This window comes from Phyllobates terribilis, unplaced genomic scaffold, assembly GCF_046119375.1.
Source record: "Phyllobates terribilis strain yellow unplaced genomic scaffold, ASM4611937v1 Scaffold_9__5_contigs__length_417890890, whole genome shotgun sequence".
Lineage (NCBI taxonomy): Eukaryota > Metazoa > Chordata > Amphibia > Anura > Dendrobatidae > Phyllobates > Phyllobates terribilis.
In genome coordinates this window covers 394,966,504-394,988,851 of record NW_027362769.1, presented here as the reverse complement: position 1 = coordinate 394,988,851, position 22,348 = coordinate 394,966,504, and the positions used below count along the sequence as shown (strand labels likewise).

Genomic DNA, 22,348 nt, shown 5'->3' with positions numbered 1-22,348 from the left:
CAGTATAACATTGGGGGTACTCTCAGTAGTAGGTCATTATCAGTATAACATTGGGGGTACTCTCAGTGGTAGATCATTATCAGTATAACATTGGGGGTACTCTCAGTGGTAGGTCATTATCAGTATAACATTGGGGTACTCTCAGTAGTAGGTTATTATCAGTATAACATTGGGGGTACTCTCAGTAGTAGGTCATTATCAGTATAACATTGGGGGTACTCTCAGTGGTAGATCATTATCAGTATAACATTGGGGTACTCTCAGTGGTAGATCATTATCAGTATAACATTGGGGGTACTCTCAGTGGTAGATCATTATCAATATAACATTGGGGGTACTCTCAGTGGTAGATCATTATCAGTATAACATTGGGGGTACTCTCAGTGGTAGATCATTATCAGTATAACATTGGGGGTACTCTCAGTGGTAGGTCATTATCAGTATAACATTGGGGTACTCTCAGTGGTAGGTCATTATCAGTATAACATTGGGGGTACTCTCAGTAGTAGGTCATTATCAGTATAACATTGGGGTACTCTCAGTGGTAGGTCATTATCAGTATAACATTGGGGGTACTCTCAGTGGTAGATCATTATCAGTATAACATTGGGGGTACTCTCAGTAGTAGGTCATTATCAGTATAACATTGGGGGTACTCTCAGTGGTAGGGCATTATCAGTATAACATTGGGGTACTCTCAGTGGTAGGTCATTATCAGTATAACATTGGGGGTACTCTCAGTGGTAGATCATTATCAGTATATCATTGGGGGTACTCTCAGTGGTAGATCATTATCAGTATAACATTGGGGGTACTCTCAGTGGTAGGTCATTATCAGTATAACATTGGGGGTACTCTCAGTAGTAGGTCATTATCAGTATAACATTGGGGGTACTCTCAGTGGTAGGTCATTATCAGTATAACATTGGGGGTACTCTCAGTAGTAGGTCATTATCAGTATAACATTGGGGTACTCTCAGTGGTAGGTCATTATCAGTATACCATTGGGGTACTCTCAGTGGTAGGTCATTATCAGTATAACATTGGGGTACTCTCAGTGGTAGGTCATTATCAGGATAACATTGGGGGTACTCTCAGTAGTAGGTCATTATCAGTATAACATTGGGGTACTCTCAGTGGTAGGTCATTATCAGTATAACATTGGGGTACTCTCAGTGGTAGATCATTATCAGTATAACATTGGGGTACTCTCAGTGGTAGGTCATTATCAGGATAACATTGGGGGTACTCTCAGTAGTAGGTCATTATCAGTATAACATTGGGGGTACTCTCAGTGGTAGATCATTATCAGTATAACATTGGGGTACTCTCAGTGGTAGGTCATTATCAGTATAACATTGGGGGTACTCTCAGTGGAGGATCATTATCAGTATAACATTGGGGGTACTCTCAGTAGTAGGTCATTATCAGTATAACATTGGGGGTACTCTCAGTGGTAGGTCATTATCAGTATAACATTGGGGGTACTCTCAGTGGTAGGTCATTATCAGTATAACATTGGGGGTACTCTCAGTGGTAGGTCATTATCAGTATAACATTGGGGGTACTCTCAGTGGTAGATCATTATCAGTATAACATTGGGGTACTCTCAGTGGTAGGTCATTATCAGTATAACATTGGGGGTACTCTCAGTGGAGGATCATTATCAGTATAACATTGGGGGTACTCTCAGTAGTAGGTCATTATCAGTATAACATTGGGGGTACTCTCAGTGGTAGGTCATTATCAGTATAACATTGGGGGTACTCTCAGTGGTAGATCATTATCAGTATAACATTGGGGGTACTCTCAGTGGTAGGTCATTATCAGTATAACATTGGGGGTACTCTCAGTAGTAGGTCATTATCAGTATAACATTGGGGGTACTCTCAGTGGTAGATCATTATCAGTATAACATTGGGGGTACTCTCAGTGGTAGATCATTATCAGTATAACATTGGGGGTACTCTCAGTGGAGGATCATTATCAGTATAACATTGGGGGTACTCTCAGTAGTAGGTCATTATCAGTATAACATTGGGGTACTCTCAGTGGTAGGTCATTATCAGTATAACATTGGGGGTACTCTCAGTGGTAGATCATTATCAGTATAACATTGGGGGTACTCTCTGTGGTAGGTCATTATCAGTATAACATTGGGGGTACTCTCAGTAGTAGGTCATTATCAGTATAACATTGGGGGTACTCTCAGTGGTAGGTCATTATCAGTATAACATTGGGGGTACTCTCAGTAGAAGGTCATTATCAGTATAACATTGGGGGTACTCTCAGTGGTAGGTCATTATCAGTATAACATTGGGGGTACTCTCAGTAGTAGATCATTATCAGTATAACATTGGGGGTACTCTCAGTGGTAGGTCATTATCAGTATAACATTGGGGGTACTCTCAGTAGTAGGTCATTATCAGTATATCATTGGGGGTACTCTCAGTGGTAGGTCATTATCAGTATAACATTGGGGGTACTCTCAGTAGTAGGTCATTATCAGTATAACATTGGGGTACTCTCATTGGTAGGTCATTATCAGTATAACATTGGGGGTACTCTCAGTGGTAGATCATTATCAGTATAACATTGGGGGTACTCTCAGTAGTAGGTCATTATCAGTATAACATTGGGGGTACTCTCAGTGGTAGGTCATTATCAGTATAACATTGGGGGTACTCTCAGTAGTAGGTCATTATCAGTATAACATTGGGGGTACTCTCAGTGGTAGGTCATTATCAGTATAACATTGGGGTACTCTCAGTGGTAGGTCATTATCAGTATAACATTGGGGGTACTCTCAGTGGTAGATCATTATCAGTATAACATTGGGGTACTCTCAGTGGTAGATCATTATCAGTATAACATTGGGGGTACTCTCAGTGGTAGGTCATTATCAGTATAACATTGGGGGTACTCTCAGTAGTAGGTCATTATCAGTATAACATTGGGGGTACTCTCAGTGGTAGGTCATTATCAGTATAACATTGGGGGTACTCTCAGTAGTAGGTCATTATCAGTATAACATTGGGGTACTCTCAGTGGTAGGTCATTATCAGTATACCATTGGGGTACTCTCAGTGGTAGGTCATTATCAGTATAACATTGGGGTACTCTCAGTGGTAGGTCATTATCAGGATAACATTGGGGGTACTCTCAGTAGTAGGTCATTATCAGTATAACATTGGGGTACTCTCAGTGGTAGGTCATTATCAGTATAACATTGGGGTACTCTCAGTGGTAGATCATTATCAGTATAACATTGGGGTACTCTCAGTGGTAGGTCATTATCAGGATAACATTGGGGGTACTCTCAGTAGTAGGTCATTATCAGTATAACATTGGGGGTACTCTCAGTGGTAGATCATTATCAGTATAACATTGGGGTACTCTCAGTGGTAGGTCATTATCAGTATAACATTGGGGGTACTCTCAGTGGAGGATCATTATCAGTATAACATTGGGGGTACTCTCAGTAGTAGGTCATTATCAGTATAACATTGGGGGTACTCTCAGTGGTAGGTCATTATCAGTATAACATTGGGGGTACTCTCAGTGGTAGGTCATTATCAGTATAACATTGGGGGTACTCTCAGTGGTAGGTCATTATCAGTATAACATTGGGGGTACTCTCAGTGGTAGATCATTATCAGTATAACATTGGGGTACTCTCAGTGGTAGGTCATTATCAGTATAACATTGGGGGTACTCTCAGTGGAGGATCATTATCAGTATAACATTGGGGGTACTCTCAGTAGTAGGTCATTATCAGTATAACATTGGGGGTACTCTCAGTGGTAGGTCATTATCAGTATAACATTGGGGGTACTCTCAGTGGTAGATCATTATCAGTATAACATTGGGGGTACTCTCAGTGGTAGGTCATTATCAGTATAACATTGGGGGTACTCTCAGTAGTAGGTCATTATCAGTATAACATTGGGGGTACTCTCAGTGGTAGATCATTATCAGTATAACATTGGGGGTACTCTCAGTGGTAGATCATTATCAGTATAACATTGGGGGTACTCTCAGTGGAGGATCATTATCAATATAACATTGGGGGTACTCTCAGTAGTAGGTCATTATCAGTATAACATTGGGGTACTCTCAGTGGTAGGTCATTATCAGTATAACATTGGGGGTACTCTCAGTGGTAGATCATTATCAGTATAACATTGGGGGTACTCTCTGTGGTAGGTCATTATCAGTATAACATTGGGGGTACTCTCAGTAGTAGGTCATTATCAGTATAACATTGGGGGTACTCTCAGTGGTAGGTCATTATCAGTATAACATTGGGGGTACTCTCAGTAGAAGGTCATTATCAGTATAACATTGGGGGTACTCTCAGTGGTAGGTCATTATCAGTATAACATTGGGGGTACTCTCAGTAGTAGATCATTATCAGTATAACATTGGGGGTACTCTCAGTGGTAGGTCATTATCAGTATAACATTGGGGGTACTCTCAGTAGTAGGTCATTATCAGTATATCATTGGGGGTACTCTCAGTGGTAGGTCATTATCAGTATAACATTGGGGGTACTCTCAGTAGTAGGTCATTATCAGTATAACATTGGGGTACTCTCATTGGTAGGTCATTATCAGTATAACATTGGGGGTACTCTCAGTGGTAGATCATTATCAGTATAACATTGGGGGTACTCTCAGTAGTAGGTCATTATCAGTATAACATTGGGGGTACTCTCAGTGGTAGGTCATTATCAGTATAACATTGGGGGTACTCTCAGTAGTAGGTCATTATCAGTATAACATTGGGGGTACTCTCAGTGGTAGGTCATTATCAGTATAACATTGGGGTACTCTCAGTGGTAGGTCATTATCAGTATAACATTGGGGGTACTCTCAGTGGTAGATCATTATCAGTATAACATTGGGGTACTCTCAGTGGTAGATCATTATCAGTATAACATTGGGGGTACTCTCAGTGGTAGATCATTATCAGTATAACATTGGGGGTACTCTCAGTGGTAGATCATTATCAGTATAACATTGGGGGTACTCTCAGTGGTAGATCATTATCAGTATAACATTGGGGGTACTCTCAGTGGTAGGTCATTATCAGTATAACATTGGGGTACTCTCAGTGGTAGGTCATTATCAGTATAACATTGGGGGTACTCTCAGTAGTAGGTCATTATCAGTATAACATTGGGGTACTCTCAGTGGTAGGTCATTATCAGTATAACATTGGGGGTACTCTCAGTGGTAGATCATTATCAGTATAACATTGGGGGTACTCTCAGTAGTAGGTCATTATCAGTATAACATTGGGGGTACTCTCAGTGGTAGGGCATTATCAGTATAACATTGGGGTACTCTCAGTGGTAGGTCATTATCAGTATAACATTGGGGGTACTCTCAGTGGTAGATCATTATCAGTATATCATTGGGGGTACTCTCAGTGGTAGATCATTATCAGTATAACATTGGGGGTACTCTCAGTGGTAGGTCATTATCAGTATAAATTGGGGGTACTCTCAGTAGTAGGTCATTATCAGTATAACATTGGGGGTACTCTCAGTGGTAGGTCATTATCAGTATAACATTGGGGGTACTCTCAGTAGTAGGTCATTATCAGTATAACATTGGGGTACTCTCAGTGGTAGGTCATTATCAGTATACCATTGGGGTACTCTCAGTGGTAGGTCATTATCAGTATAACATTGGGGTACTCTCAGTGGTAGGTCATTATCAGGATAACATTGGGGGTACTCTCAGTAGTAGGTCATTATCAGTATAACATTGGGGTACTCTCAGTGGTAGGTCATTATCAGTATAACATTGGGGTACTCTCAGTGGTAGATCATTATCAGTATAACATTGGGGTACTCTCAGTGGTAGGTCATTATCAGGATAACATTGGGGGTACTCTCAGTAGTAGGTCATTATCAGTATAACATTGGGGGTACTCTCAGTGGTAGATCATTATCAGTATAACATTGGGGTACTCTCAGTGGTAGGTCATTATCAGTATAACATTGAGGGTACTCTCAGTGGAGGATCATTTTCAGTATAACATTGGGGGTACTCTCAGTAGTAGGTCATTATCATTATAACATTGGGGGTACTCTCAGTGGTAGGTCATTATCAGTATAACATTGGGGGTACTCTCAGTGGTAGGTCATTATCAGTATAACATTGGGGGTACTCTCAGTGGTAGGTCATTATCAGTATAACATTGGGGGTACTCTCAGTGGTAGATCATTATCAGTATAACATTGGGGTACTCTCAGTGGTAGGTCATTATCAGTATAACATTGGGGGTACTCTCAGTGGAGGATCATTATCAGTATAACATTGGGGGTACTCTCAGTAGTAGGTCATTATCAGTATAACATTGGGGGTACTCTCAGTGGTAGGTCATTATCAGTATAACATTGGGGGTACTCTCAGTGGTAGATCATTATCAGTATAACATTGGGGGTACTCTCAGTGGTAGGTCATTATCAGTATAACATTGGGGGTACTCTCAGTAGTAGGTCATTATCAGTATAACATTGGGGGTACTCTCAGTGGTAGATCATTATCAGTATAACATTGGGGGTACTCTCAGTGGTAGATCATTATCAGTATAACATTGGGGGTACTCTCAGTGGAGGATCATTATCAGTATAACATTGGGGGTACTCTCAGTAGTAGGTCATTATGAGTATAACATTGGGGTACTCTCAGTGGTAGGTCATTATCAGTATAACATTGGGGGTACTCTCAGTGGTAGATCATTATCAGTATAACATTGGGGGTACTCTCAGTGGTAGGTCATTATCAGTATAACATTGGGGGTACTCTCAGTAGTAGGTCATTATCAGTATAACATTGGGGGTACTCTCAGTGGTAGGTCATTATCAGTATAACATTGGGGGTACTCTCAGTAGTAGGTCATTATCAGTATAACATTGGGGGTACTCTCAGTGGTAGGTCATTATCAGTATAACATTGGGGGTACTCTCAGTAGTAGATCATTATCAGTATAACATTGGGGGTACTCTCAGTGGTAGGTTATTATCAGTATAACATTGGGGGTACTCTCAGTAGTAGGTCATTATCAGTATATCATTGGGGGTACTCTCAGTAGTAGGTCATTATCAGTATAACATTGGGGTACTCTCATTGGTAGGTCATTATCAGTATAACATTGGGGGTACTCTCAGTGGTAGATCATTATCAGTATAACATTGGGGGTACTCTCAGTAGTAGGTCATTATCAGTATAACATGGGGGGTACTCTCAGTGGTAGGTCATTATCAGTATAACATTGGGGGTACTCTCAGTAGTAGGTCATTATCAGTATAACATTGGGGGTACTCTCAGTGGTAGGTCATTATCAGTATAACATTGGGGTACTCTCAGTGGTAGGTCATTATCAGTATAACATTGGGGGTACTCTCAGTGGAGGATCATTATCAGTATAACATTGGGGGTACTCTCAGTAGTAGGTCATTATCAGTATAACATTGGGGGTACTCTCAGTGGTAGGTCATTATCAGTATAACATTGGGGGTACTCTCAGTGGTAGGTCATTATCAGTATAACATTGGGGGTACTCTCAGTGGTAGGTCATTATCAGTATAACATTGGGGGTACTCTCAGTGGTAGATCATTATCAGTATAACATTGGGGGTACTCTCAGTGGTAGATCATTATCAGTATAACATTGGGGTACTCTCAGTGGTAGGTCATTATCAGTATAACATTGGGGGTACTCTCAGTGGAGGATCATTATCAGTATAACATTGGGGTACTCTCAGTAGTAGGTCATTATCAGTATAACATTGGGGGTATTCTCAGTGGTAGGTCATTATCAGTATAACATTGGGGGTACTCTCAGTGGTAGATCATTATCAGTATAACATTGGGGGTACTCTCAGTGGTAGGTCATTATCAGTATAACATTGGGGGTACTCTCAGTAGTAGGTCATTATCAGTATAACATTGGGGGTACTCTCAGTGGTAGATCATTATCAGTATAACATTGGGGGTACTCTCAGTGGTAGATCATTATCAGTATAACATTGGGGGTACTCTCAGTGGAGGATTATTATCAGTATAACATTGGGGGTACTCTCAGTAGTAGGTCATTATCAGTATAACATTGGGGGTACTCTCAGTGGTAGATCATTATCAGTATAACATTGGGGGTACTCTCAGTGGTAGGTCATTATCAGTATAACATTGGGGGTACTCTCAGTAGTAGGTCATTATCAGTATAACATTGGGGGTACTCTCAGTGGTAGGTCATTATCAGTATAACATTGGGGGTACTCTCAGTAGTAGGTCATTATCAGTATAACATTGGGGGTACTCTCAGTGGTAGGTCATTATCAGTATAACATTGGGGGTACTCTCAGTAGTAGGTCATTATCAGTATAACATTGGGGGTACTCTCAGTGGTAGGTCATTATCAGTATAACATTGGGGTACTCTCAGTGGTAGGTCATTATCAGTATAACATTGGGGGTACTCTCAGTGGTAGATCATTATCAGTATAACATTGGGGGTACTCTAAGTGGTAGATCATTATCAGTATAACATTGGGGGTACTCTCAGTGGTAGGTCATTATCAGTATAACATTGGGGGTACTCTCAGTAGTAGGTCATTATCAGTATAACATTGGGGGTACTCTCAGTGGTAGGTCATTATCAGTATAACATTGGGGGTACTCTCAGTAGTATGTCATTATCAGTATAACATTGGGGTACTCTCAGTGGTAGGTCATTATCAGTATAACATTGGGGGTACTCTCAGTGGTAGATCATTATCAGTATAACATTGGGGGTACTCTCAGTAGTAGGTCATTATCAGTATAACATTGGGGGTACTCTCAGTGGTAGGTCATTATCAGTATAACATTGGGGGTACTCTCAGTAGTAGGTCATTATCAGTATAACATTGGGGGTACTCTCAGTGGTAGGTCATTATCAGTATAACATTGGGGTACTCTCAGTGGTAGGTCATTATCAGTATAACATTGGGGTACTCTCAGTGGTAGATCATTATCAGTATAACATTGGGGGTACTCTCAGTGGTAGATCATTATCAGTATAACATTGGGGTACTCTCAGTAGTAGGTCATTATCAGTATAACATTGGGGGTACTCTCAGTAGTAGGTCATTATCAGTATAACATTGGGGGTACTCTCAGTGGTAGATCATTATCAGTATAACATTGGGGTACTCTCAGTGGTAGGTCATTATCAGTATAACATTGGGGGTACTCTCAGTGGAGGATCATTATCAGTATAACATTGGGGTACTCTCAGTAGTAGGTCATTATCAGTATAACATTGGGGGTATTCTCAGTGGTAGGTCATTATCAGTATAACATTGGGGGTACTCTCAGTGGTAGATCATTATCAGTATAACATTGGGGGTACTCTCAGTGGTAGGTCATTATCAGTATAACATTGGGGGTACTCTCAGTAGTAGGTCATTATCAGTATAACATTGGGGGTACTCTCAGTGGTAGATCATTATCAGTATAACATTGGGGGTACTCTCAGTGGTAGATCATTATCAGTATAACATTGGGGGTACTCTCAGTGGAGGATCATTATCATTATAACATTGGGGGTACTCTCAGTAGTAGGTCATTATCAGTATAACATTGGGGGTACTCTCAGTGGTAGATCATTATCAGTATAACATTGGGGGTACTCTCAGTGGTAGGTCATTATCAGTATAACATTGGGGGTACTCTCAGTAGTAGGTCATTATCAGTATAACATTGGGGGTACTCTCAGTGGTAGGTCATTATCAGTATAACATTAGGGGTACTCTCAGTAGTAGGTCATTATCAGTATAACATTGGGGGTACTCTCAGTGGTAGGTCATTATCAGTATAACATTGGGGGTACTCTCAGTAGTAGGTCATTATCAGTATAACATTGGGGGTACTCTCAGTGGTAGGTCATTATCAGTATAACATTGGGGTACTCTCAGTGGTAGGTCATTATCAGTATAACATTGGGGGTACTCTCAGTGGTAGATCATTATCAGTATAACATTGGGGGTACTCTAAGTGGTAGATCATTATCAGTATAACATTGGGGGTACTCTCAGTGGTAGGTCATTATCAGTATAACATTGGGGGTACTCTCAGTAGTAGGTCATTATCAGTATAACATTGGGGGTACTCTCAGTGGTAGGTCATTATCAGTATAACATTGGGGGTACTCTCAGTAGTATGTCATTATCAGTATAACATTGGGGTACTCTCAGTGGTAGGTCATTATCAGTATAACATTGGGGGTACTCTCAGTGGTAGATCATTATCAGTATAACATTGGGGGTACTCTCAGTAGTAGGTCATTATCAGTATAACATTGGGGGTACTCTCAGTGGTAGGTCATTATCAGTATAACATTGGGGGTACTCTCAGTAGTAGGTCATTATCAGTATAACATTGGGGGTACTCTCAGTGGTAGGTCATTATCAGTATAACATTGGGGTACTCTCAGTGGTAGGTCATTATCAGTATAACATTGGGGTACTCTCAGTGGTAGATCATTATCAGTATAACATTGGGGGTACTCTCAGTGGTAGATCATTATCAGTATAACATTGGGGTACTCTCAGTAGTAGGTCATTATCAGTATAACATTGGGGGTACTCTCAGTGGTAGGTCATTATCAGTATAACATTGGGGGTACTCTCAGTGGTAGATCATTATCAGTATAACATTGGGGGTACTCTCAGTAGTAGGTCATTATCAGTATAACATTGGGGGTACTCTCAGTGGTAGGTCATTATCAGTATAACATTGGGGGTACTCTCAGTAGTAGATCATTATCAGTATAACATTGGGGGTACTCTCAGTGGTAGATCATTATCAGTATAACATTGGGGTACTCTCAGTGGTAGATCATTATCAGTATAACATTGGGGGTACTCTCAGTGGTAGGTCATTATCAGTATAACATTGGGGGTACTCTCAGTGGTAGATCATTATCAGTATAACATTGGGGTACTCTCAGTAGTAGGTCATTATCAGTATAACATTGGGGGTACTCTCAGTGGTAGGTCATTATCAGTATAACATTGGGGTACTCTCAGTGGTAGGTCATTATCAGTATAACATTGGGGGTACTCTCAGTGGTAGATCATTATCAGTATAACATTGGGGGTACTCTCAGTGGTAGATCATTATCAGTATAACATTGGGGGTACTCTCAGTGGTAGGTCATTATCAGTATAACATTGGGGGTACTCTCAGTAGTAGGTCATTATCAGTATAACATTGGGGGTACTCTCAGTGGTAGGTCATTATCAGTATAACATTGGGGGTACTCTCAGTAGTAGGTCATTATCAGTATAACATTGGGGGTACTCTCAGTAGTAGGTCATTATCAGTATAACATTGGGGGTACTCTCAGTGGTAGGTCATTATCAGTATAACATTGGGGTACTCTCAGTGGTAGGTCATTATCAGTATAACATTGGGGGTACTCTCAGTGGTAGATCATTATCAGTATAACATTGGGGGTACTCTCAGTGGTAGATCATTATCAGTATAACATTGGGGGTACTCTCAGTGGTAGGTCATTATCAGTATAACATTGGGGGTACTCTCAGTAGTAGGTCATTATCAGTATAACATTGGGGTACTCTCAGTGGTAGGTCATTATCAGTATAACATTGGGGGTACTCTCAGTGGTAGATCATTATCAGTATAACATTGGGGGTACTCTCAGTAGTAGGTCATTATCAGTATAACATTGGGGGTACTCTCAGTGGTAGGTCATTATCAGTATAACATTGGGGGTACTCTCAGTAGTAGGTCATTATCAGTATAACATTGGGGGTACTCTCAGTGGTAGGTCATTATCAGTATAACATTGGGGTACTCTCAGTGGTAGGTCATTATCAGTATAACATTGGGGGTACTCTCAGTGGTAGATCATTATCAGTATAACATTGGGGGTACTCTCAGTGGTAGATCATTATCAGTATAACATTGGGGGTACTCTCAGTGGTAGGTCATTATCAGTATAACATTGGGGGTACTCTCAGTAGTAGGTCATTATCAGTATAACATTGGGGTACTCTCAGTGGTAGGTCATTATCAGTATAACATTGGGGTACTCTCAGTGGTAGGTCATTATCAGTATAACATTGGGGGTACTCTCAGTGGTAGGTCATTATCAGGATAACATTGGGGGTACTCTCAGTAGTAGGTCATTATCAGTATAACATTGGGGTACTCTCAGTGGTAGGTCATTATCAGTATAACATTGGGGTACTCTCAGTGGTAGATCATTATCAGTATAACATTGGGGTACTCTCAGTGGTAAGTCATTATCAGGATAACATTGGGGGTACTCTCAGTAGTAGGTCATTATCAGTATAACATTGGGGGTACTCTCAGTGGTAGATCATTATCAGTATAACATTGGGGTACTCTCAGTGGTAGGTCATTATCAGTATAACATTGGGGGTACTCTCAGTGGAGGATCATTATCAGTATAACATTGGGGGTACTCTCAGTAGTAGGTCATTATCAGTATAACATTGGGGGTACTCTCAGTGGTAGGTCATTATCAGTATAACATTGGGGGTACTCTCAGTGGTAGGTCATTATCAGTATAACATTGGGGGTACTCTCAGTGGTAGGTCATTATCAGTATAACATTGGGGGTACTCTCAGTGGTAGATCATTATCAGTATAACATTGGGGTACTCTCAGTGGTAGGTCATTATCAGTATAACATTGGGGGTACTCTCAGTGGAGGATCATTATCAGTATAACATTGGGGGTACTCTCAGTAGTAGGTCATTATCAGTATAACATTGGGGGTACTCTCAGTGGTAGGTCATTATCAGTATAACATTGGGGGTACTCTCAGTGGTAGATCATTATCAGTATAACATTGGGGGTACTCTCAGTGGTAGGTCATTATCAGTATAACATTGGGGGTACTCTCAGTAGTAGGTCATTATCAGTATAACATTGGGGGTACTCTCAGTGGTAGATCATTATCAGTATAACATTGGGGGTACTCTCAGTGGTAGATCATTATCAGTATAACATTGGGGGTACTCTCAGTGGAGGATCATTATCAGTATAACATTGGGGGTACTCTCAGTAGTAGGTCATTATCAGTATAACATTGGGGTACTCTCAGTGGTAGGTCATTATCAGTATAACATTGGGGGTACTCTCAGTGGTAGATCATTATCAGTATAACATTGGGGGTACTCTAAGTGGTAGGTCATTATCAGTATAACATTGGGGGTACACTCAGTAGTAGGTCATTATCAGTATAACATTGGGGGTACTCTCAGTGGTAGGTCATTATCAGTATAACATTGGGGGTACTCTCAGTAGTAGGTCATTATCAGTATAACATTGGGGGTACTCTCAGTGGTAGGTCATTATCAGTATAACATTGGGGGTACTCTCAGTAGTAGATCATTATCAGTATAACATTGGGGGTACTCTCAGTGGTAGGTCATTATCAGTATAACATTGGGGGTACTCTCAGTAGTAGGTCATTATCAGTATAACATTGGGGGTACTCTCAGTGGTAGGTCATTATCAGTATAACATTGGGGTACTCTCAGTGGTAGGTCATTATCAGTATAACATTGGGGGTACTCTCAGTGGAGGATCATTATCAGTATAACATTGGGGGTACTCTCAGTAGTAGGTCATTATCAGTATAACATTGGGGGTACTCTCAGTGGTAGGTCATTATCAGTATAACATTGGGGGTACTCTCAGTGGTAGGTCATTATCAGTATAACATTGGGGGTACTCTCAGTGGTAGGTCATTATCAGTATAACATTGGGGGTACTCTCAGTGGTAGATCATTATCAGTATAACATTGGGGTACTCTCAGTGGTAGGTCATTATCAGTATAACATTGGGGGTACTCTCAGTGGAGGATCATTATCAGTATAACATTGGGGTACTCTCAGTAGTAGGTCATTATCAGTATAACATTGGGGGTATTCTCAGTGGTAGGTCATTATCAGTATAACATTGGGGGTACTCTCAGTGGTAGATCATTATCAGTATAACATTGGGGGTACTCTCAGTGGTAGGTCATTATCAGTATAACATTGGGGGTACTCTCAGTAGTAGGTCATTATCAGTATAACATTGGGGGTACTCTCAGTGGTAGATCATTATCAGTATAACATTGGGGGTACTCTCAGTGGTAGATCATTATCAGTATAACATTGGGGGTACTCTCAGTGGAGGATCATTATCAGTATAACATTGGGGTACTCTCAGTGGTAGGTCATTATCAGTATAACATTGGGGTACTCTCAGTGGTAGGTCATTATCAGTATAACATTGGGGGTACTCTCAGTGGTAGATCATTATCAGTATAACATTGGGGGTACTCTCAGTGGTAGATCATTATCAGTATAACATAGGGGGTACTCTCAGTGGTAGGTCATTATCAGTATAACATTGGGGTACTCTCAGTGGTAGGTCATTATCAGTATAACATAGGGGGTACTCTCAGTGGTAGGTCATTATCAGTATAACATTGGGGGTACTCTCAGTAGTAGGTCATTATCAGTATAACATTGGGGGTACTCTCAGTGGTAGGTCATTATCAGTATAACATTGGGGGTACTCTCAGTAGTAGGTCATTATCAGTATAACATTGGGGGTACTCTCAGTGGTAGGTCATTACCAGTATAACATTGGGGGTACTCTCAGTAGTAGGTCATTATCAGTATAACATTGGGGGTACTCTCAGTGGTAGGTCATTATCAGTATAACATTGGGGTACTCTCAGTGGTAGGTCATTATCAGTATAACATTGGGGGTACTCTCAGTAGTAGGTCATTATCAGTATAACATTGGGGGTACTCTCAGTGGTAGGTCATTACCAGTATAACATTGGGGGTACTCTCAGTAGTAGGTCATTATCAGTATAACATTGGGGGTACTCTCAGTGGTAGGTCATTATCAGTATAACATTGGGGTACTCTCAGTGGTAGGTCATTATCAGTATAACATTGGGGGTACTCTCAGTGGTAGATCATTATCAGTATAACATTGGGGGTACTCTCAGTGGTAGATCATTATCAGTATAACATTGGGGGTACTCTCAGTGGTAGGTCATTATCAGTATAACATTGGGGGTACTCTCAGTAGTAGGTCATTATCAGTATAACATTGGGGGTACTCTCAGTGGTAGGTCATTATCAGTATAACATTGGGGGTACTCTCAGTAGTAGGTCATTATCAGTATAACATTGGGGTACTCTCAGTGGTAGGTCATTATCAGTATAACATTGGGGGTACTCTCAGTGGTAGATCATTATCAGTATAACATTGGGGGTACTCTCAGTAGTAGGTCATTATCAGTATAACATTGGGGGTACTCTCAGTGGTAGGTCATTATCAGTATAACATTGGGGGTACTCTCAGTAGTAGGTCATTATCAGTATAACATTGGGGGTACTCTCAGTGGTAGGTCATTATCAGTATAACATTGGGTACTCTCAGTGGTAGGTCATTATCAGTATAACATTGGGGTACTCTCAGTGGTAGATCATTATCAGTATAACATTGGGGGTACTCTCAGTGGTAGATCATTATCAGTATAACATTGGGGTACTCTCAGTAGTAGGTCATTATCAGTATAACATTGGGGGTACTCTCAGTGGTAGGTCATTATCAGTATAACATTGGGGGTACTCTCAGTGGTAGATCATTATCAGTATAACATTGGGGGTACTCTCAGTAGTAGGTCATTATCAGTATAACATTGGGGGTACTCTCAGTGGTAGGTCATTATCAGTATAACATTGGGGGTACTCTCAGTAGTAGATCATTATCAGTATAACATTGGGGGTACTCTCAATGGTAGATCATTATCAGTATAACATTGGGGTACTCTCAGTGGTAGATCATTATCAGTATAACATTGGGGGTACTCTCAGTGGTAGATCATTATCAGTATAACATTGGGGTACTCTCAGTGGTAGATCATTATCAGTATAACATTGGGGTACTCTCAGTGGTAGGTCATTATCAGTATAACATTGGGGGTACTCTCAGTGGTAGATCATTATCAGTATAACATTGGGGTACTCTCAGTGGTAGATCATTATCAGTATAACATTGGGGGTACTCTCAGTGGTAGATCATTATCAGTATAACATTGGGGTACTCTCAGTGGTAGATCATTATCAGTATAACATTGGAGTACTCTCAGTGGTAGGTCATTATCAGTATAACATTGGGGTACTCTCAGTAGTAGGTCATTATCAGTATAACATTGGGGGTACTCTCAGTAGTAGGTCATTATCAGTATAACATTGGGGGTACTCTCAGTGGTAGATCATTATCAGTATAACATTGGGGGTACTCTCAGTGGTAGATCATTATCAGTATAACATTGGAGTACTCTCAGTGGTAGGTCATTATCAGTATAACATTGGGGTACTCTCAGTAGTAGGTCATTATCAGTATAACATTGGGGTACTCTCAGTGGTAGATCATTATCAGTATAACATTGGGGGTACTCTCAGTGGTAGATCATTATCAGTATAACATTGGGGGTACTCTCAGTGGTAGATCATTATCAGTATAACATTGGGGGTACTCTCAGTGGTAGGTCATTATCAGTATAACATTGGGGTACTCTCAGTAGTAGGTCATTATCAGTATAACATTGGGGTACTCTCAGTGGTAGATCATTATCAGTATAACATTGAGGTACTCTCAGTGGTAGATCATTATCAGTATAACATTGGGGGTACTCTCAGTGGTAGATCATTATCAGTATAACATTGGGGTACTCTCAGTGGTAGATCATTATCAGTATAACATTGGGGGTACTCTCAGTGGTAGATCATTATCAGTATAACATTGGGGGTACTCTCAGTGGTAGATCATTATCAGTATAACATTGGAGTACTCTCAGTGGTAGGTCATTATCAGTATAACATTGGGGTACTCTCAGTAGTAGGTCATTATCAGTATAACATTGGGGGTACTCTCAGTGGTAGGTCATTATCAGTATAACATTGGGGGTACTCTCAGTGGTAGATCATTATCAGTATAACATTGGGGTACTCTCAGTGGTAGATCATTATCAGTATAACATTGTTGTACTCTCAGTGGTAGGTCATTATCAGTATAACATTGGGGTACTCTCAGTGGTAGGTCATTATCAGTATAACATTGGGGTACTCTCAGTGGTAGATCATTATCAGTATAACATTGGGGTACTCTCAGTGGTAGGTCATTATCAGTATAACATTGCGGTACTCTCAGTGGTAGATCATTATCAGTATAACATTGCGGTACTCTCAGTGGTAGATCATTATCAGTATAACATTGGGGTACTCTCAGTGGTAGGTCATTATCAGTATAACATTGGGGTACTCTCAGTGGTAGGTCATTATCAGTATAACATTGGGGGTACTCTCAGTGGTAGATCATTATCAGTATAACATTGGGGTACTCTCAGTGGTAGGTCATTATCAGTATAACATTGGGGTACTATCAGTGGTAGGTCATTATCAGTATAACATTGGGGTACTATCAGTGGTAGGTCATTATCAGTATAACATTGGGGTACTATCAGTGGTAGGTCATTATCAGTATAACAGCGGTGGTACTCTCAGTGTATATTCCTCTATCTGGTCTCCTCTGTTATAGCTCTGGACCAGTGACTCCTCCACGACTGCGCTGCGCTCTCTTCCTCCAGGATGCTGGCTTTGCTGTGCCTGTGCCTGCTCCTGGGCTCCTCGGTGGCCTCCAGTGGTGAGTGGCGTCATTACAGCTTGTCTTGTTCTCATCCACATAATCTGCGGAGCCTTTATTATCTGATAATATTTGTCAGTGTATATACAGTCATGACTGAAAGTGTTGGTACCCTTGAAATTGTTTCAGAAAATAAAGTATTTCTCCCAGGAAATTATTGCAATTACAATAATGGAGATGGACTTGTAACCTTGAGATTGTTGATATTTTTCAACAATTTTGGTTCTCAAGTCCTCAGACAGTTCTCTTCTCCTCTTTCTGTTCTTTGTGCTTAGTGTGGCTCACACAGACACACAATGCGATGATTGAGTCAACTTCTCCCCTTTTTATCTGGTTTCTGGTGTGATTTTCATATTGCCCACAGCTGTTACTTGCCACAGGTGAGTTTAAACGAGCATCACATGCTTGAAACAAAGTTTTTTACCCACAATTTGTTGGTGCCAACAATTTTGTCGGGTGCATTTTTGGGGTTTTGTATAAAATTATATCAAATTGCCTTTTTTTCCTAGTTTTTTTTTTGTGTTGTTCTAATACACACAAAGGAAATAAACATGTGTATAACAAAACATGTGTAAATGCAATAATTTTCTGTGAAGAATTTTAAGGGTGCCAACACTTTCGGCCATGACTGTATGTAAATCTGTGTATTTCTTTTCTTTCTATAGTGCAGTCCCGTATGTCTTCCTTTGTGGGGGAGTACGGGGCAGGAGGGGGCACTGCATTTTCCTTCTCCTCGGAGCAGCTGAATGGGCCGATAACAGGACTGCGAGTGCGGGAGAATCCAAGTCATGTCATCGGGTGAGATACTTGAGATTTTGCCCTGTTATATTTCTATATTGTTTTTTATTGCATGTTGATGCTAACCTGTAGGTGAATGTAGTAGGGTCCACAGACAGAAGTCTTGGCAATTATCCGTAAGTGTGTGAAAGTGTTTGTCACTTGGTTATTTAGCTGAAAGGGGTTTTCCCACAAACAAAGTACATTTTAATCAATAGATCTTGTAATAAAAATAAGTTCCATAATGTGTATAAAAATGTTCCTGTGCTGAGATAATCTTATACATTTGCTCCTGATGTGTATTGTGTAATGGCCGTGTCTGACTGTACAGGAACATGGTCTGATCATACCACAGTTACCAGGGGAGGATGGAAAAAATATACAGACAGGACAGCATGGGATTGCAGGCATTTCTTTCTGTGAGGTAAAACATTTCGCCGACTGTTTTATCACAGGAGTGAGGGTTTCTGCCTCATGTCCAGCCCTCCGAATTCTTTATAAATCAAGCCAGTGACATTTGAGCTCAGCGGCAGCCAGAACTCCAACATTAGTGACATGATTTATGAAGAGCGCAGGGGAGTGAAGAACCAGCAGAAACACTCACTCCTGTGATAAAACAGGCAGGGAAATGTTTTACGTCACAGAAAGCAGCAGCTGCAAGCAATTGCTATGTCTGCATAATCACTTATTCTTCCTCCCCTGGAAAGTAATTGCTAGAGCAGCTCTACATGGTGGGTCACAACAAATAAGAAAGTACATAGCAGTTGCACATTTACAAAGTTATCTCAGAGCAAGGTTTTTTTTTAAAACATCCAATTGTGAAACCTATTATTATTCCAAGATCTATGATTAAAATGTACTTTGTTTGTGGGACAACGCCTTTAACCTTGTGGTATACTGTCATACTGAACACTGCAGCAGTATAGTGAGTGAAGAGTTAAGTTTGTTGTCCAGGGGACTGCAGGGGATGGTCACAGAGGTTACTTGTGAGTGGGCTTTCCTCCAGTGTCACTTGCAGAGGGCCTATGTGGTGAGTTTGAGCCAAAGCTAGCACATTAACAATGGAAACATCTTGAACTGTGAGCTGCCCTAGAGGAGAGATTGCCTCTGTGACTGTCCCTAACATGAGATTATGAGACTTTCTACCCATAAAGGATAGAAGGATGAGACTGCTCTGCTAGAGATCTCAGTGGAGATAGTAGTTAGGGAGGGAGGGTGAATTCATGCTGCCTGAAGTACGTGCGACAGGGTCCCCGGCATCACGCTCCTGCACAGGCGTACTTCTCTGAGTATTGCAGTGCGCGTGCACCGGGAAAGGTCAAAGAGCCCTTTAACTGACACACTGCCATGCACTCATTCATGTGCTTCTCCCCCTCCTGGCTGCGGAGCATCTTCTCTCTCTGCAGACCGTCTCTCTTACTCATGTTCTTGTCTCCTCAGGATCCAGTTCAAGTATGGAGATACCTGGGGACCTTATTATGGGTATGCCTCAGGAACGCTCTTTGAGATCCTACTATATCGAGGAGAGAATATCGTACAAGCGTCCGGGAAGGCGGCCTCATACGTGAATGAGCTGGTGTTTGTGACAAGCCGCGGGAGAATACTAAAATTTGGACAACCCTCCGGAAACAGCTTCAATGACTTCCCCCTGTATGACACCACCGTCCTCCGCTATGTGAGCGGCCGCTATTCATCCGTTCTACACAGCATTGGTTTCCACTGGGGACTCAACCCAGGTTGTGTCCATTGCAAAGAGGAGTCCAAATGATCAAGAATGATCTAGAGGGTCCAAGAACCCGACCCATGGATGACGACGGATCTCCTACATAACCCATAGATATGTCATACAAAAAAAATGAGCTTTTACTTGGTGTTTCTACCTCTTTGGTCACTTTGCATGTACCTGCACTATACAGCTTTGGGAGCTGCCATTGTTTGGCCTCGGTATTGGTGCAACTTACTAATATCTGTCATTATCAAAATATATAATAATGTATAAACTTATTATCCTGCAAAGTATTAAAGTGACCACAAGGTGGCGACGACCTGTCACTTCTCTAGAAAATAATCACTAAATAAATGATTTTTCTATGATAAAAAAAAATTGTAGATGTATCAGTCACTAACACTCACTGTGGAGTCACTGTGTACATACATTACATTACTAATCCTGAGTTACCTCCTGTATTATACTTCAGAGCTGCACTCACTATTCTGCTGGTGGAGTCACTGTGTACATACATTACATTACTGATCCTGAGTTACATCCTGTATTATACTCCAGAGCTGCACTCACTATTCTGCTGGTGGAGTCACTGTGTACATACATTACATTACTGATCCTGAGTTACATCCTGTATTATACTCCAGAGCTGCACTCACTATTCTGCTGGTGCAGTCACTATGTACATACATTACATTACTGATCCTGAGTTACCTCCTGTATTATACCCTAGAGCTGCACTCACTATTCTGCTGGTCCAGCCGCTCCCTCTCTCCTCACACACATATTATACATATATACAGAATAATAACTACCTACACCATGACATCTGGTCCGGTTACCAAACAAATAATAACAATATAATAAACAATAACCTCGTAGATTGTGAGCCCTCGCGGGCAGGGTCCTCGCTCCGCCTGTACCAGTCGCTGTCACATTGTGTTCAAGATTATGGAAATTGTTCTTGTATTATACCCCCTTTTTCACATGTAAAGCGCCATGGAATAAATTGCGCTATAATAATAAATAATAATAATAATAATAATAACCGACAAATTATATACAAACTAATATATACATTCTTTTTTTTTTTTTTTTTTTTAAATAAATAAAATAAATACTAACTATACAAATATATACAAGACAAAACAAAACCCCCCACACTGGAGCCCACCAGTCCCTCCCCGGCACTGACCTGAGAGCTGGTCCTGCGCCTCAGGCCTCAGTCCAACGTCCATAGGACAGATCAGGCAGTGCCAGTTTTTCACCCAAATAACCAGTGTCCCACAAGATGAACCCACCTCCCCCCTTTTCCCTCCACCCAACCTAACACCTCCACCCAAACCCATATATACAATATATACAGAAACAAACAATACAATAACCACAACTGACAAAGCCCAAGTTCGGCGCCTGCAGCCCTACATCACTGTCTACTGATCAATAAAACAAAAATCTATGGTGTCAGCAGCAGCCCACCACCAGGAGAGGAGACGACCAGACTAGGGCACACTAAAAGAAAAGCCCCTCCAGAGGAGAGCGGCCCTCCGTGTACCCAGTCTCTCATACTCCAGAGAACGCACCTTCACCAGGTCACCGAGTATGGTCCTAAACACATTGTCCACTGGGAGGATTTTCCGCTGCGTCGATACTAAGCACCGTGCGTTCCACGTGTGATACCTAACCACTGCGCTAACTAGAAATAAGGTGCAGCGGTCCCGACCACCCAGGTCCCCGAATGCTCCATAGGCCCATTCCGCATAAGAGAGACCGGCCAGCCGGGGCCAGCCAATGGAGGCGCCCACCCTGTTGTACACCTCTGTGTTAAAGGGACAACAAAGCAGGAAGTGGTCCATGCTTTCAAGCATGGTACCACAATGCTCCCAAGGACAGTTCCTGTCCTCAGAGCTCCTACACTTCAGATTGTCCCTCACACACAGTTTCCCATGGAAGCAGCGCCAAGCCAAGTCCCAAACCTTCGAGGGGATCCTGATAGAATTCAAAAGATGCAGACCCACCCCAAGATCCCGACTTGGGCAATCCCTGAGCGCCAGAGGCCTCTGAAAATGGGTCAACA

General features: G+C 41.4%; 1 protein-coding gene across 1 annotated transcript in view; it reads left to right on the top strand.

Moving 5' to 3' along the window:
* The window catches only part of LOC141162568 (zymogen granule membrane protein 16-like), a 37,968-nt gene extending 17,316 nt beyond the window's left edge, over positions 1-20,652 (top strand). Inside the window, exons 2-4 of the mRNA XM_073648800.1 lie at positions 17,667-17,771; positions 18,437-18,569; positions 19,989-20,652. Coding sequence (XP_073504901.1) covers positions 17,717-17,771; positions 18,437-18,569; positions 19,989-20,316 — 516 coding nt within the window. The 5' untranslated portion in view covers positions 17,667-17,716 and the 3' untranslated portion in view covers positions 20,317-20,652. The remainder of the gene's footprint in view (positions 1-17,666; positions 17,772-18,436; positions 18,570-19,988) is intronic.
* Positions 20,653-22,348: the final 1,696 nt, after the last annotated feature.